The following is a 14,815-nucleotide window of genomic DNA, read 5'->3' on the forward strand; positions in this document are numbered from 1 at the left end:
CAATCATTATTGCTTTTCCAATCTTTCTCCTGTGACCCCCCATATCGCTGAGCCAACTGTGCTGCCGTGGACTAGGCTCTTGCTGCACACTCCAGCAGAACCATCACTCTCACTCGTATTCAGAATGGAATAGAATGAGATGCACTCAGAGGACTCCTGCACTACCTACCTGGTCCTTTATGACTGCCCGGTAGTCACTCATTCACTCTCTGCCTGCATACGTGGTTGGCTCAGCTGTATGGTGGGGGAGGGGGGTGGAGGTGGGGTCAGGGGAGAAACAGGAGGAAGATTGGAAAAGCAATAATGATTGGTGATTCAAAAGTTAGAGGAACAGAAGGGTGTATTTGTGACCTCAGACATGACCACATCTGAAAACATACTATCCACTGAAAATCAGAACTGGAGCACCTCTAGCTAATGACGCTTCCTGCTCACGTGGCTGTCTAGGACATGAGAAGCATTTTGGAGTTCCCACATGGAACAGGATTTGTACTCCACAAGTCCAAGCTTCCCTGCCATGCCTCTATTTATTAGATTATTAAACTTACAACTTTAATAAAACAAAGATCACCAGCTACTCACCAATCAGCTGCTTCTGTGCTGTCACTTTATAGGAAGGTAAACAGAAATGGTTTTTACTTCATTCTTAGTGTCTCAAAACCTTTGATTTTAATTTACTAATAAATTCAGACTTCATTAATTTTACTATTCCCTATTATTTAATTTTAACCTTATCCTCTCGATCTGATAGATTAATTGAGCACTACCAATGGATATTGGATTTGATTGGCTTTAGTTTCTAGTCTTTATACTGATAAAGTCTTACTTTATCGTTGATTAATTTAGATTAAATTAAAAGCTTGGCAGTGTACTCACCCCCAAGTGATTTCTTGTCCTGTCATGTCACTTACGATTACTTTTCATTTCACTCTTCTCCTGTTTAGTTCAGATCACAGCCCGATCTGCTCCCAATCTGCTTCACATCATTTCGGGTCCTTGTCTGCATCAGTTACCACTCCCCGGCTGGCTTCACCCGACCTCAAACAATTTTCGTAGATAGAAAGGTTTAATAATGCAGATGCGCTACTTATTCATTCAATTTCATTGGCTGAAAAAAACATTTGTTTACCAAAAACATTTTAAAAAAATTAACTTCAATATTTCCTGCACATTTCTCAAACTTCTTTCCTAATCCTTTAACAATTGCATACATTCCTGTTCCATCCCGATACATTGCACTTCCCCTTCTTGCAACTGTGTAGTCTCTGTGTCACTGATTATATAAATGCTGCCTCTGACTCAGACTTGAACTACATTGTGAGAAGCACATGAAGACAGGATTCAAGGCTGCACAATGCAGTGCAAAGTGACAAGGAATAATTTTCCTCAGATGCTTTAGGCACTAAAACCTTTGAGATAGCCAAGATGGGGGTCTTAACGCTGCAACATTTGTTTGGCCATATTTAGCAGAAGGCACCGTCCTGGTGATGGAGTTAAAGCACATACTAAGGACTGCCGGTGGAGGGTCATTAAGGAGCTGATTGACAATGAATTATCTACTAGTGTCCATTAAATGCACACCATTTTAGTGGATAATGCTTCATTTAATAATCTCTGCAAATACCAAACCACTAAACAGAAAAACAAGTTGTTGTTGACAATTTAGAGCCATTTTCGATCTTTCAATGTTCACTTGCTGATTGAGATCAACTGACTACACTCCATTTGGAGAGGGACCTTGAGACTCATTGGGAGACTTTCTAGGATTTCATTAATATTCTACAAACATTTTTTCCAGAAAATTGCTCAGGACCTCACCTAAAAAAAGTGCTTTGCTTTCTACCTTTATAGGAAATTCCAGAAGAAAGGGACTACTTTCTTGCAATAGGCATTCTTGCTGGGGGTCCCCTTTGCTCGGCATAAAGAATTGGTGGGGATGAGGCCATGCAAAGCACCACCACCTACTGAAGGAGATGAAGGCAGGAGGGAAAAAAGGGCTATCAGCAGAAGTCCCATCCATCTGGGTCTTCAAAATCTTTACATCACCCAACAGCAGTCCATGGGGAGGCTGTGCTTTACCAAAGAGGTTGTCACAGATGTCTGGACCATGTGAAATCCCATATTCCTGTTGAATCCTAGAGCTCTATGCCTCTGGTCTTCTCTGGCAATTGAGAATGAATTTCAGAGATATAGAGACCTCCATTAAGCAGAAGTTCAAAGAGGATTATGAAATAATGACATATCATCTGTGGCAGCTTGGAAGATTCTAGTACACCCTCTTTCTAGGTCGCTGTAACATCCTTCCACATTGGTTTCTCTCTTAGAAATGTTTCTGTCCAACATACTCCACATCATCTCTAAGCGGGTGAGTGCAGGCTACATATACAGCTCTGGAAAATTGTGTCTTAAGAGCTAAACCGGCAATATTTGTTTTCAGCACCTGCAGGCATGTTTAAATCATTATAATCATCAATTAGCCCAAAACTCTGTGCTAAATCCATACTTTCGGACAGTCACTTATTAGCACAGCACCCATTTAGTACTTGTTTCCCCACTTTGGCCAAAATAACCTCCAAACAGTTTATTGAGTTGCATGACAGCCAACTGTTTTCACATTTCCCTTAAACATGTCCTATATAGACAGAGCACCACATGTCCTTTCTGGACAAGGTCAGCCCTAAATTGAATTAACAGAATGATTAGGAGTAATTCATTCACTGCTGGTCCTTTATTTTTAGATGGTGTCCACCAGCTCCTGACTGGCCAATTCTGGGTTAAGAAATGTTTTAAATAACATGACAATCTTGTACCTAATCTGAAGTGTTTTCAAATGTTTGAAATGTATTTTTGGTAGGAAGAATGAAGTAAGGTAATAAAAGCTAATAAGTACAATTTTAAAGGAATTGAGAGACCAAGGGGTTTACAGAAATATTGAAAGGTGGCAGGGAAAGTTGAGAGCATAAAAAGGATCCTCAGTTTTAAGTGCAGGGTACAAAAGCAAAGATATACTAAACTTTAAGAAACACTGGTTAAGTCCCAGCTGGAGTACAGTATTCTATTGTAATGCCAGACAATGAGTTCCAGATCATTAACTCTTGCTCAATAAAAAAGGCCTTCTTCACTTACTCCTGTATCTCTTTCCCAAAACCTTAAATTTGTCTCCTCTCAGAATTTGTACCATCAGCTATTGCAGACAGCCTTTCTTTATCTACCTTATCTAAACCTATTCAAATTGTAATCTAGTACACCTTTATCAGATCTCCCCACAAGATCCTTTGCTCCAAGGAGTAAAACAACAGCTTTTTCAACCTAACCTTGTGACTAAATTCACTCATTCCTGGAAGCGTTTGAGTGAATCCCCTCTGCGCCCTCTCTAAACCTTCACATCCTTCAGTATGGTGGCCTGAACTGGAGACAATACTCAAGCTGTGGCTTAAACAGAGCTTTATAAAGCTTTTGCACAACTTCCCTGCTTTTGTCCTCAATAACTCTTTATGAAGCTCAAAATCCCATATACTTTGCTAACTACTCTCTCAATATGTCCTGTCTTCTTCAAAGATCTATACACATGAACCTCCAGGTTCCTCTGTCTCTGCAGGCTCTTTAAAACTGTAGCATATTCTTTAGAACTGTGGCGTTAAGTCTGTATTGCTTCTCCTTATAACTTCTGCCAAAATGCAACACCTCAATTCTCTATTAAATACCATCTATCACCTGTCTGTCCACTCTGCTAGCCTATGAATGTCCTGTTACAGTTAATTGTTATCACACTCACTATGTGCCACATCTTGAAGTTTGGTATAATTGGGAAATGTCAGAATTTTACTTTGTATTCCAATCATTTGCATATATGAAAAATGCAGAGATCCCAGCACTTATCCTTTGGAAACACCTTCTCTGTGGAAGAAATTTCCAAATAGCAAAAAATCCTCCTTCATAAATGGACCCTTTATGTGCCCCCTAGATCTAGGTTCCCAATGAGGGGAAACATTCTCACAGCATTTACCCTGTCAAGCCCCCGCCATGTTTCAATAAGATCACCTGTCATTCTTCCAAACTCCAATGACTATATGCAATCTGCTGAACCCTTCCTCATAGGACAACCCCTTCATCCCAGGAATCAGCGAAGTGTACTTCCTCTGAATTGTTTCCACTCTAAGCATATTCCTCCTTGAGTAAGCAAACCAAAACTGCACACAATACCCTAGAAGCAGTCTCACCAATGCCCTATACAGTTGTAACAAGACTTCCCTACTTTTATATTCCATTGCTTTGCAATAAAGTTCAACATTCCATTTGCCTTTTTGTTTACTTGTATATGCACGATAACATTTTGTTATTCATGCACAAGGACACCTAGATCCCTCTGTGATGCTGCATTCTGCAGTCTCCCTCCATTCAATTAATATTCTGTTTCTCTATTCTTTCTGCCAATGTGGACGATCTCAAATTTTCACACAATATTTTTTTTGCCCACTTACCTAACCCATCTATCTCCCTTTGCAGATTCCTCATATCCTCCTCAAAATTTATCTTCCTCCCTACATTTGTAAAATCAGCAAATTTGGTCACAGTACAAATTGGTTCCATTATCCAGGTCATTAATATAGGTCATAAGTAGTTGACTGATCCCTATGGCACTTCACTAGTTACAATTTGTCAACCTGATAATGACCTATTTTTCCCACTGTTTGTTTCCTGTTAGCTAGCCAATCCTCTATCCAAACATCACCCTCAGCACCATGAGCTCCTATCTTTTACAATAACCTTTTATATGAAACCTTTGCTGCATGACTGTAGCAAAACTTCCTGACTCTTATATTCCAGCCCCTTGCAATAAAAGCTGACATGTCATTTGCCACTACCACTCTCCTCCACCTAGCTGAATTTATTCTCTCACTGAACAATTTCTTCTTTAGCTTGACTCACTTCCTTCAAATAAAAGGTGTAGCTATGGGTACCCATATGGGTCCAGTAATGCCTGTATTTTTGTGGGGTATGAGTCCTACTCAGGCCCCCTCCCAAAACTCTTTTCGGTACATCGATGACTGTATTGGTGCCACTCCATGCCCATGTCTGGACCTGGAAAAATTTATCAATTTTGCTTTCAGTTTCCACTCCTCTCCACATGGTCCATCTCTGATGCTTCCCTTCCCTTCCTAGACCTTTCTGTCTCCATTTCTCGTGATAGACTGTCAACCAATATTCATTACAAGACGACTGACTCCTACTGGTACCTTGACTACAGCTCCTCACACCCTGTTTCCCATAAGGACTCCATCCCATTCTCCCAGTTCCTCTGCCTCCGTTTCAATGATCCCACCTTCCAAAAAGGTGCTTCTGACTTGTCTTCTTTTTCCCTTAACCAAGGTCTCCCCCCTACTGTGGTTCAAAGGGTCCTCAATTTGGTCCACTGTATTCACTGCTCCCAATGCGGTCAATTCTACATTGAGAGAATAAAGGCAGACTGGGTGACTGCTTTGCAGAACACATTTGGTCTGTCCGCAAGAATGACCCAGACCCTCCTGTCGCTTGCCATTTCAACACACCATCTTGTTCTCATGCTCACATGTCTGTCCTTGGCCTGCAGCAATGTTCCAGTGAAGCCCAACACAAATTTTTATCCTTTTTCCCCAATCATGTGGTCATCTATCACTTGTTTCTTTGTTGTGCTTTCATAGAGCACTGACTCTTGTTATGTTATTAACAGATTCTGCTATCTTGTCTTATGCCACTATCAGCACCTACTTTAGTCTTTAATACAACCATTAACACTCCCTTCGTCTCGTGTCCATGACATTTTTATCAATCTCTCCTGAGCTCCCACCTATCCCTGACCTTCTGTTTTGTTCCACCTGCTCCACCCCCTCTTAAAGAGTAGGAAATCCATCAAATTTCTACCTCTTTAGCTCTGAAGAAGTCATAGGGACTTGAAATTTTAACTCTGTTTCTCTCTCCACAGATGCTGCCAGACCTGCTAAGATCCTGAGGGGTCTTGACTTGAGAGGGCGTTTCTCCATATGGGAGAGACTTGAACTAAGGAAAACAGTTTCAAAATAGGGGTTTTAAGACTGAGATGAGGAGAACTGTTTTCTCTCTGGGGGTCATTAGTCTGTGGAATTCGCTTCAGCAGAGAACAGTGGAGGCAAGGTCATTGAATATTTTTAAGGCTGAGTTCGATACATTCTTGATCAACAAGGGAGTCAAAAGGTATAGTGGGTAAGTTGGAAAAGTAGAGGTGAGGCACAATCAGATCAGCCATGATCTTATGAAATGGAGGAGCAGGCTCAAGGGGCCGAATGCACCTAATTCATATGTATGTACATATTGACACAGTCATATTTGTGACTTTGATAGAATAGTTTTAGTGCTGTTGCAAGATGGAAAACTTGATTGGAAGGAGTCAAACGTTATCCATTATTTGAAACTGTTTGGATTTTAAATGCATAAACTAGTGGAGTCAAGATTGATTTTTCCAATTTTGTTTTCAAACAGCCAATCAATGTAACAATATGATGTTAGCATCTCAGTGAATGATCATTTACACTTGTAGTAGCAAGTTTGATATAAGCCATTAAACACCTATAATTGATCTATATACATATTCTTTTTTCAATGATACAACTACTTATTAATATCTTTATGACACAATATTACACAGGAGTCAAACATGCATCGAGAAGTGAAAGGACCCAACATTTTCAAACGTACCAGCTGAGTAAGTCATTTGCTGTTGCTCTGTGATTAGTCTCCCATCATTGGATTCTTGTCAATTTGACCCAGCTATAACTTTAGAAGAAAACTGGCCTTGCTGCGACAGGAAGTGCTGATTTGCATTCTGTTGTAACACATGTCTCCGAGTCCAATATCTCATCCTGTCATTCTGTGTACGTTTACACCTTGTCACTATACCAGTCTGAATCGGGCGAGCAAACAGCTGCAGTTCAAACACACCACGCCGGTTTATACCGTCAGACCAACCTTCCGACGCAAACAATCCAGTCTACTGATTCTCTTTATTCTGTCTGCCTTTAAACAAGCCAGAGCTATTTTAAAACCTTCCTCTGGAGAGTTCCACTGCGGAAAAGATTTTGGCGATTGGTCACTGCCGTCATGTGACCAAGGCTCGGCAACATGTGCCATTGGTTTGCTTGGTGCAGAATAATCTGGAGTGGCACCAGTTGTAGTCTAAAGCTTCTTTTACAGACAATTTCGAGGAAGATTGTGCACCTCCAGTGAAGTAAGTCTTTCAATGTTTCTATTAAGTAGCATCTAAGAACCATTAGACATTTCTCATTTTAAATTCTATTCCACAGTAGTGGGTTAATGGCCCCTAATCATTTATTCCCAAGAGCAGAGACGCAGTCTTTACGCCGTCTCTCTCTTTTATCAAGGTTGGTCCTGTACGGTTTTGTTATATTTCACAAAAAATGGAAATATGCTCATAAATATGTAAAGAAATAATTAACTTTTAAATGATTTTATAGGGCACGCTATTATCCCTACACTAATTCCATTTGAGTTGCGCATCTCCAGACCTGAATCTGTCATGTGTTTGAAAGATTTGTCCTTTTTTCTTCACCGGCAATGTCCATTTGTCAAGATATTTAGCGTTGGTACTGCTGGAAAACACGCTAAGCTGTGTGATGAGTCATTCTCTGTGTTTCAACTCGCATCCATTACAGTTTGCTAATGGGAAGAAAGAAAATAATACGTTGAGGTGAAAGCTGGTGACCTCTGAGGATGCAGGAACGTTTCAGGGAATCTGTGCATCCCACATCAAGGTAATATTTTGGTTTCTAATTTCCATGTTCATTAGTTATTCTTTCAAGTGTAAAGATAATAATGAATGAGATGTACATATTCAGATAACATGCGGGGTCGGGGTGGGGGTGGGGGGTTCTCCTTTGAAAATCTGCACTTTCACTATTAATAGAATTTGGCTTGGTTCTGCTTGTAACTGAATACAGTTGAAATAACCAGTTATACCACAGTGGCATTTAGACAACACTGCCATAGCAGCATAGCAGGGCACTAATAAAATTAACTGGTAGGATACATATTCCAATGTGTTGAATGAAGGAGGTCTGAAATAATTCACTTCTCTCCACAATAAATTTTCAGATTATACATTTTTGCCAGTGATATCTGATTTTATTTCCATATAGTTTAATATTACTCTTTTTATTTATTTGCTGGATGCTGAATTTAAAGGGATGATTCTGATTGTGAATTCAAATTCTGATGTGTTGAGTTAGCCAGCTGTTCTCCCTTTAAGAAACCCCACTTGTGTTTCCGAAATGGTGTCAGTTAGGATTCAAACCTTTGTCTATTAATTTCACTGCACTTTATAGCCTCTGGGGAAGAATCCTTTGGTCACTATGGGAGAATTTCACAATATGTGCTGCCGCGGAGAATCTCAGCCACGAGCAGCACAATTTTATTAAAATTAAGGGATACAGCCTCTGACCATTTTCCCATCAGCAGTTTAGACTGGTAAAATTATGTGTACTGACATTATTCATAGTGAATCTGAAAACACATTTACAATGAATAAAATAAACCTTCTCAAAATCCCTTATGAGGTTCCTATACATTGGTATAAACTTCATAATTTACCACTCCTAACACAAAGTTGCATGACCACATCATATTTTTTTTAAAAGCTCATGGTCAGTATGTGAATGTTGCTAGCAAGGCCAGCATTTATTACTTATCCATAGAATCCCTTGAGAAGGTGGTGAAGGGCTTTCTTGAACAGTGCTATCGGCACACAGTAAACACTACAGCCATGCTGCACCAGTTGTGGAGAGAGTGGGTGTTTAAGGTGGCTGATGGGGTGCGGATCAAGTGGAGTGCTTCATGAGCATTGTTACAGCAGCATCCATCCAGACCAGTAGATCACTAACATCACACTATTTACTTGTGCTTTGTCATTGGTGAAAACACTTAAGGAAGTCATGAGGTGAGCTACTCATCACAGAACACCCAGCCCCTGACATGCTTTAGTAACCATGGCATTTATGTAGCTGATCCAATTTTTGATTAATGGCAACCCATGGATGTTGATTCTGAGTCTGGGAGGGTATCAAGGGACAGAAGGGTGTTGGATTCTGTGACATAGAACATACAGCACAGGAACAGATCATTCAGTTTAACCAATTCATGTTTATTCTGTACTTGAGGTACTTGCCTTTCTACCTCGTCTAACACTATCATTATCATTCTCTTCTTTCTCATATGGTTATCTACCATCTCTTTAAATGCACCTGTACTGTTTGCCCCAACTATTCCCTGTGGTAGCGAGTTCCATGTTCTAACTACTTTCTGGCTAAAGAAGTTTCTTGGGTGAATTTCTTAACTGATTTCTTGATGGCTTCTATTTTTGTTCTTTCTCATAAGTGGAAACAATCTGTAAAGGCCTCAAATGCAGCAGTTGAAAATACTTAAGAGTATTTGGTTTTATTGGAAAAGAGGCAGGCTGACTACCATGCCTAGTATTTGCTGCCATCACCTGAAGTTCTTACATGTGTGCCAATGAGATAATTCATTCTCATCCTAGCTTGAGTTAAGAACTGATAAATGAAATCAGGTACTGTGGTGATCTCCCACCATTATGGAGTGGAAATGAACAGATATGTCAGGACAGCAAAGGAGTGCATGAGGAGAAAAACAAATTCGGCAAAATTATTAGAATAATCCCGAAGTTCTACTTGTTGCTGTGCAGGATGGTGCTGGTTTATGTAAAATGGCTACATTGTATAATGCCCGTGATAATGTGTTGGGTTCTCAGCTGCACTGACAGACATTGTTTGCAGGTTTTAAAATGCCACAGTAAGGTATACTTTAGTGAGAAACATGTTTGGTTCTCAGAGCCGCTGTGTAAGTTTGATTACATATGCAATAGAATTTGAGAATGTTAAAGCAAAGACATGTCATTTGTTCCTCAGATTTGTACTTCTGCTGATTTCTACATGAACCATCTAGTTTAATCCCATTTCCCTGTTCTTTACCATACCTTTTAAAGCAACCCTTTAAAATAATTTATGGACTTTACTTCAATAATTATTTCCAATGGCGAATTCCACATTTTAACCACTCTCTGTGCAATTACTTAACTTCTACCCTCCCCATTTAAAAGTTTTTATGTTTATGCACAATCTTTGAAGACTGTCATCAAGTCACCATTAGTGTAAAATGTCTTTATTTCTCAAGTTTTCTTCGGTATTGGTAACATTGTAGTGAATGTACACCTCACTCTTTCCATTGTTTTATACACGTCCCCACCCCAGGCAAACATAGTGAAGTATCTAAAACTATGTTTTGTAAAACATGCCTCAGCTTTGGTCTAATTACCACTTTGCTTTTGTCTTCCATGCCTCTGGATATAAGAAAAAACATTGCCTTCCACTCTTAACAGGAACAATGGCAGTTTATCACAGAATAAAATACATTTATGCACATCATGGAGGTTATGGCACTTCAAGTGCATATCCAAATGTTTTTTAAATGTGATGAGGGTTTCTGTCTCTATCAACCTTTCAGGCAGTGAGTTCCAATCCCAGCACCCTCTTGATGAAAAACTTTCTCCTCACCTCCCATCTAATTTTCTGCCAATTGCTTTAAACCTATGCTCCTGGTTATTGACCACACTACTAAGGGAAATAGTACCTTCCTATCCACTAGGCTCCTCAAATTTTTCTACATCTCAAATAAGTCTCCCCTCAGCCTTTTCTGTTCCAAAGGAAGCAACCCCAACCGATCATAAATGTTCTTTGCACTCTTTCTAGTGCAATCACATCCTTCTTAAAATATGTTAACTAAAATTGTATGCAGTTCTTTATTTGTTTCTGAAGTTCTAGCATAATCTCCCTGCGCTCATATGCTATGCCTCGGCTAATAAAAGTAAGTATCCCTTATGCCTTTTAACTACCTTACCTACCTGTCCTGCTACCTTCAGATTTCCGTAGATGGTACACTGCAAGGTCTCTCCTATCTACACTTATCATCATCTTAACATTTATTGTGTATTCCCTGGCCTTTTTTGTCTTCCCCAACTGCAATAATTTCCACTTTTCCAGATTTAGTTCTATTTGCTAATTTCCAGCTCACCTGACTAGTTCATTGATATGACCCTGCAGTCTTCAGTGTTAACCAATTTTTGTATCATCTGCAAACTTTTTCATCATACCACCTAATCATAGAATCAGAATCACAGTGCAGAAGAGGTCCTTTGGCCCATCGGCCTGCACCGACACGTGAGAAACACCTGACATACCTACCTAATCCCATTTACCAGCACTTGGCTCATAACCTTGAATGTTATGATATGCCAAGTGCTCATCCAGGTACTTTTTAAAGGATGTGAGGCAACCCGTCTCCACCACCCTCCCAGGCAGCGCATTCCAGACCATTACCACCCTTTGGGGGAAAAAAGTTTTCCTCCTCATTAGGCTCCCCCCCCCTCCCCAAACCTCCTGCCCCTCACCTTGAACTTATGTCCCCTTGTGACTGACCCTTCAACTAAGGGGAACAGCTGCTCCCTATCCACCCTGTCCATGTCCCTCATAATCTTATACACCTCGATCAGGTCGCCCCTCAGTCTTCTCTGCTCCAACAAAAACAACCCAAGTCTATCCAACCTCTCTTCATAACTTAAATGTTTCATCCCAGGCAACATCCTGGTGAATCTCCTTTGTACCCCCTCCAGTGCAATCACATCCTTCCTTAATGTGGCGACCAGAACTGCACACAGTACTCCAGCTGTGGCCTCACCAAGGTTCTATACAACTCCAACATGACCTCCCTACTTTTGTAATCTATGCCTCGATTGATAAAGCCAAGTGTCTCATATGCCTTTTTCACCATCCCACTAACATGCCTCTTTGCCTTCAGAGATCTATGGACACGCACGCCAAGGTCCCTTTGTTCCTCAGAACTTCCTAGTGTCATGCTGTTCATTGAATACTTCCTTGTCAAATTACTCCTTCCAAAGTGTATCACATCACACTTTTCAGGGTTAAGTTCCATCTGCAACCGATCTGCCAATTTGACCATCCCGTCTATATCTTCCTGTAGCCTGAGACACTAAACCTCACTGTTAACCACCAGGCCAATCTTTGTGTCATCCACAAACATACTAATCCTACCGCCACATAGTCATCTATGTCGTTTATATAAATGACAAATAATAGGGGACCGAGCACAGATCCCTGTGGTATACCACTGGACACTGGCTTCCAGTCACTAAAGCATCCTTCTGTCATCACCCTCTGTCTCCTACAACTAAGCCAATTTTGAATTCCCTTATCAAATTACCCTGTATCCCATGTGCATTTGCCTTCTTTATAAGTCTCCCATGTGGGACCTTGTCAAAGGCTTTGCTGAAATCCATATAAAGTACATCAACTACACTACCCTCATCTACACACCTGGTCACCTCCTCAAAAAATTCAACCAAATTTGTGAGGCATGATCTGACAAAGACATGCTGACTATCTCTGATCAAACCTTGCCTCTACAAGTGGAGATAGATTCTCTCCTTCAGAATTTTCTCTAATAGTTTCCCTCCCAATGACGTGAGACTCACTGGCCTATAGTTCCCTGGCTTATCTCTACAACCCTCCTTAAATAGCGGAACCACATTAGCTGTTCTGCAGTCCTCTGGCACCTCCCCCGTGGCCAGAGAGGAATTAAAAATTTGGATCATAGTCCCTGCCATCTTCTCCCTTGCCTCCCTCAGCAGTTTGGGACACAAATCATCCGGACCTGGATATGTCCACTTTTAAGCCTGCCAATATCTCCAAAACCTTGTCACTCTCTATATCGATTTGCTTAAGAACCTCGCAGTCTCTCTCCCTGAGTTTGATACCTTCATCCTCGGTCTCTTAGGTGAAGACAGATGTGAAGTATTCATTCAACACTCTAGCGTTGTCCTCTGGCTCCACCTTTCCCACTTTGTCCCTTTCCCTGGTTATCCTCTTCCCATTGATATACTTATAGAATATCTGGGATTTTCCCTACTTTTACCAGCCAGAGCTTTCTTATATCCCCTCTTTGCTCTCCTAATTGCTTTCTTTAGCTCTACCCTGTACTTTCTGTACTCCACTAATGCCTCCGCTGATTTGCTTCCCTTGTACCTGATAAAAGTCTCTCCTTCCTTCTCATCGTAACCTGAATATCTCTGTTGAGCCTGTACCCCCCCCATTTCCTTTTTGAATGCCCCCCTCCGCTCCTCTGTAGCTTTCCCCACAAGTAGCTGTTCCCAGTCTACCTTGGCCAGATCCTGCCTTATTTTACTAAAATCAACTCTCCCCCCAATCCAAAACACCTTTTTGCAACTTGTCTGTTTCTTTGTCCATAACAAACTTAAATTGTACCATGTTGTGGTGGCTATCACTAAAATGCTCGCCCACCACCACCTCAGCCATCTGTCTGGCGTCATTCCCCAGAATTAAGTCCAGCACTGTGCTGTCCCTTGTTGGACCCTCTACATATTGACCTAAAAAGTTCTCCTGTACACATTTCAAGAAATCCACTCCATCCAAGCCCTTAACACTATGTCTATCCCAATTAATGTTGGGAAAGTTGAAATCAACTAATGTAATTACCCTATTGTTAGTGTTTTTACACACCTCTGCAAATTATGCACACATTTGCTACCAATTTCCCACTGGCTATCTGGGGGTCTATAATAAACACCTAACAATGTGGCTGCCCCTGTTTTTATTCCAAAGCTCTACCCACAAAGCATCATTTGATGCCCCCTCCAAGATATCAACCCTCCTTACTGCAGTAACTGACTCCTTAACTAATAATGCAATGCCTCCTCTTTTACCCCCTCCCCTGTCTTACCTGAAGATTCTATATCCCAGAATGTTAAGCTGCCAATCCTGCCCCTTCCTCAACCACGTCTCAGTGAATGCTACTATATCACAATTCCATGTGTTAATCCTCACTCTTAACTCATCCGTTTTACTTGTACTTCTGGCATTAAAGTGGAAGCCATCCAGACATCCCTTACTACCTTGAAACTTAATGCAGCTGTACTCCCTCTGACTTGATTGTTTTACTGTATCATGATGTGTCCCTATTCTGCTAACATTCTGTGTCCCCTCCCCCTGCCGAATTAGTTTAAACTCCTCCCAACAGCACTAGCAAACTCACCCGTGAGGATGTTAGTCCCGCTCTGGTTCAGATGTAGACAGGTCCCACCTTCCCCAGAAATGGTCCTAGTGATCCAGGAATGTAAAACCCTCCATCCTGCCTCCATCTTAAGCTGCATATTAATTTGTGCTATTCTCTTATTTCTGAGCTCGCTAGCACGTGGCACTGGGAGTAATCCAGAGATTACAGTCTGGGAGGTCTTGCTTTTTAGTCTACTGCCTAACTCCCTGAATTCTTGATGCAAGACCTCATCCGTCATTCTACCTATATCTTTGGTACCAACATGTACCATGACCTCTGCCTTATCACCCTCCCATTTCAGGATGCCCTGCAGCCATTCAGGGACATCCTAGACCCTGGCACCAGGGAGGCAACATACCAACCTGGAGTCATGTTGATGGCCACAGTAGCACCTATTTGTTCTCCTGACTATAGAATCCCCTATTACAATTGCTCTTCCTTCCCTCCTGTACAGATAGGCTGCTTGTGGTGCCAGAAGCTTGGCTCTGTCTGCTCTCCCTGGAGGAACCAGCTCCCTCATCAGCCTTCAAAATGGAATACCGATTTGCGAGCGGGGCCCCAGGGGACTCCTGAACTACCTGCATGTTTCTCTTGCACTGCCTGGTGGTCACCCATTCCCTTCCTTCCT

General features: G+C 41.3%; 2 protein-coding genes across 5 annotated transcripts in view; both read left to right on the forward strand.

Annotated features, from left to right (window-relative positions):
- The window catches only part of trnau1apb (tRNA selenocysteine 1 associated protein 1b), a 99,116-nt gene extending 92,646 nt beyond the window's left edge, over positions 1–6,470 (forward strand). Inside the window, exon 9 of the mRNA XM_041183871.1 lies at positions 5,963–6,470. Coding sequence (XP_041039805.1) covers positions 5,963–6,060 — 98 coding nt within the window. The 3' untranslated portion in view covers positions 6,061–6,470. The remainder of the gene's footprint in view (positions 1–5,962) is intronic.
- A 620-nt stretch (positions 6,471–7,090) lies between these two features.
- tmem108 (transmembrane protein 108) overlaps positions 7,091–14,815 on the forward strand; it is a 246,489-nt gene continuing 238,764 nt past the window's right edge. For 3 of the 4 annotated variants that reach the window (XM_041184566.1, XM_041184568.1, XM_041184569.1), the window contains exons 1-2: positions 7,091–7,240; positions 7,686–7,784. The gene's annotated coding sequence lies outside the window, so the exon portion shown is untranslated. Of the gene's footprint in view, positions 7,241–7,638; positions 7,785–14,815 lie in introns of those variants that run through there. The other variant, XM_041184567.1, reaches the window with a different exon arrangement.

The sequence above is a fragment of the Carcharodon carcharias genome, chromosome 3, assembly GCF_017639515.1.
Source record: "Carcharodon carcharias isolate sCarCar2 chromosome 3, sCarCar2.pri, whole genome shotgun sequence".
In the NCBI taxonomy this organism is placed as follows: domain Eukaryota; kingdom Metazoa; phylum Chordata; class Chondrichthyes; order Lamniformes; family Lamnidae; genus Carcharodon; species Carcharodon carcharias.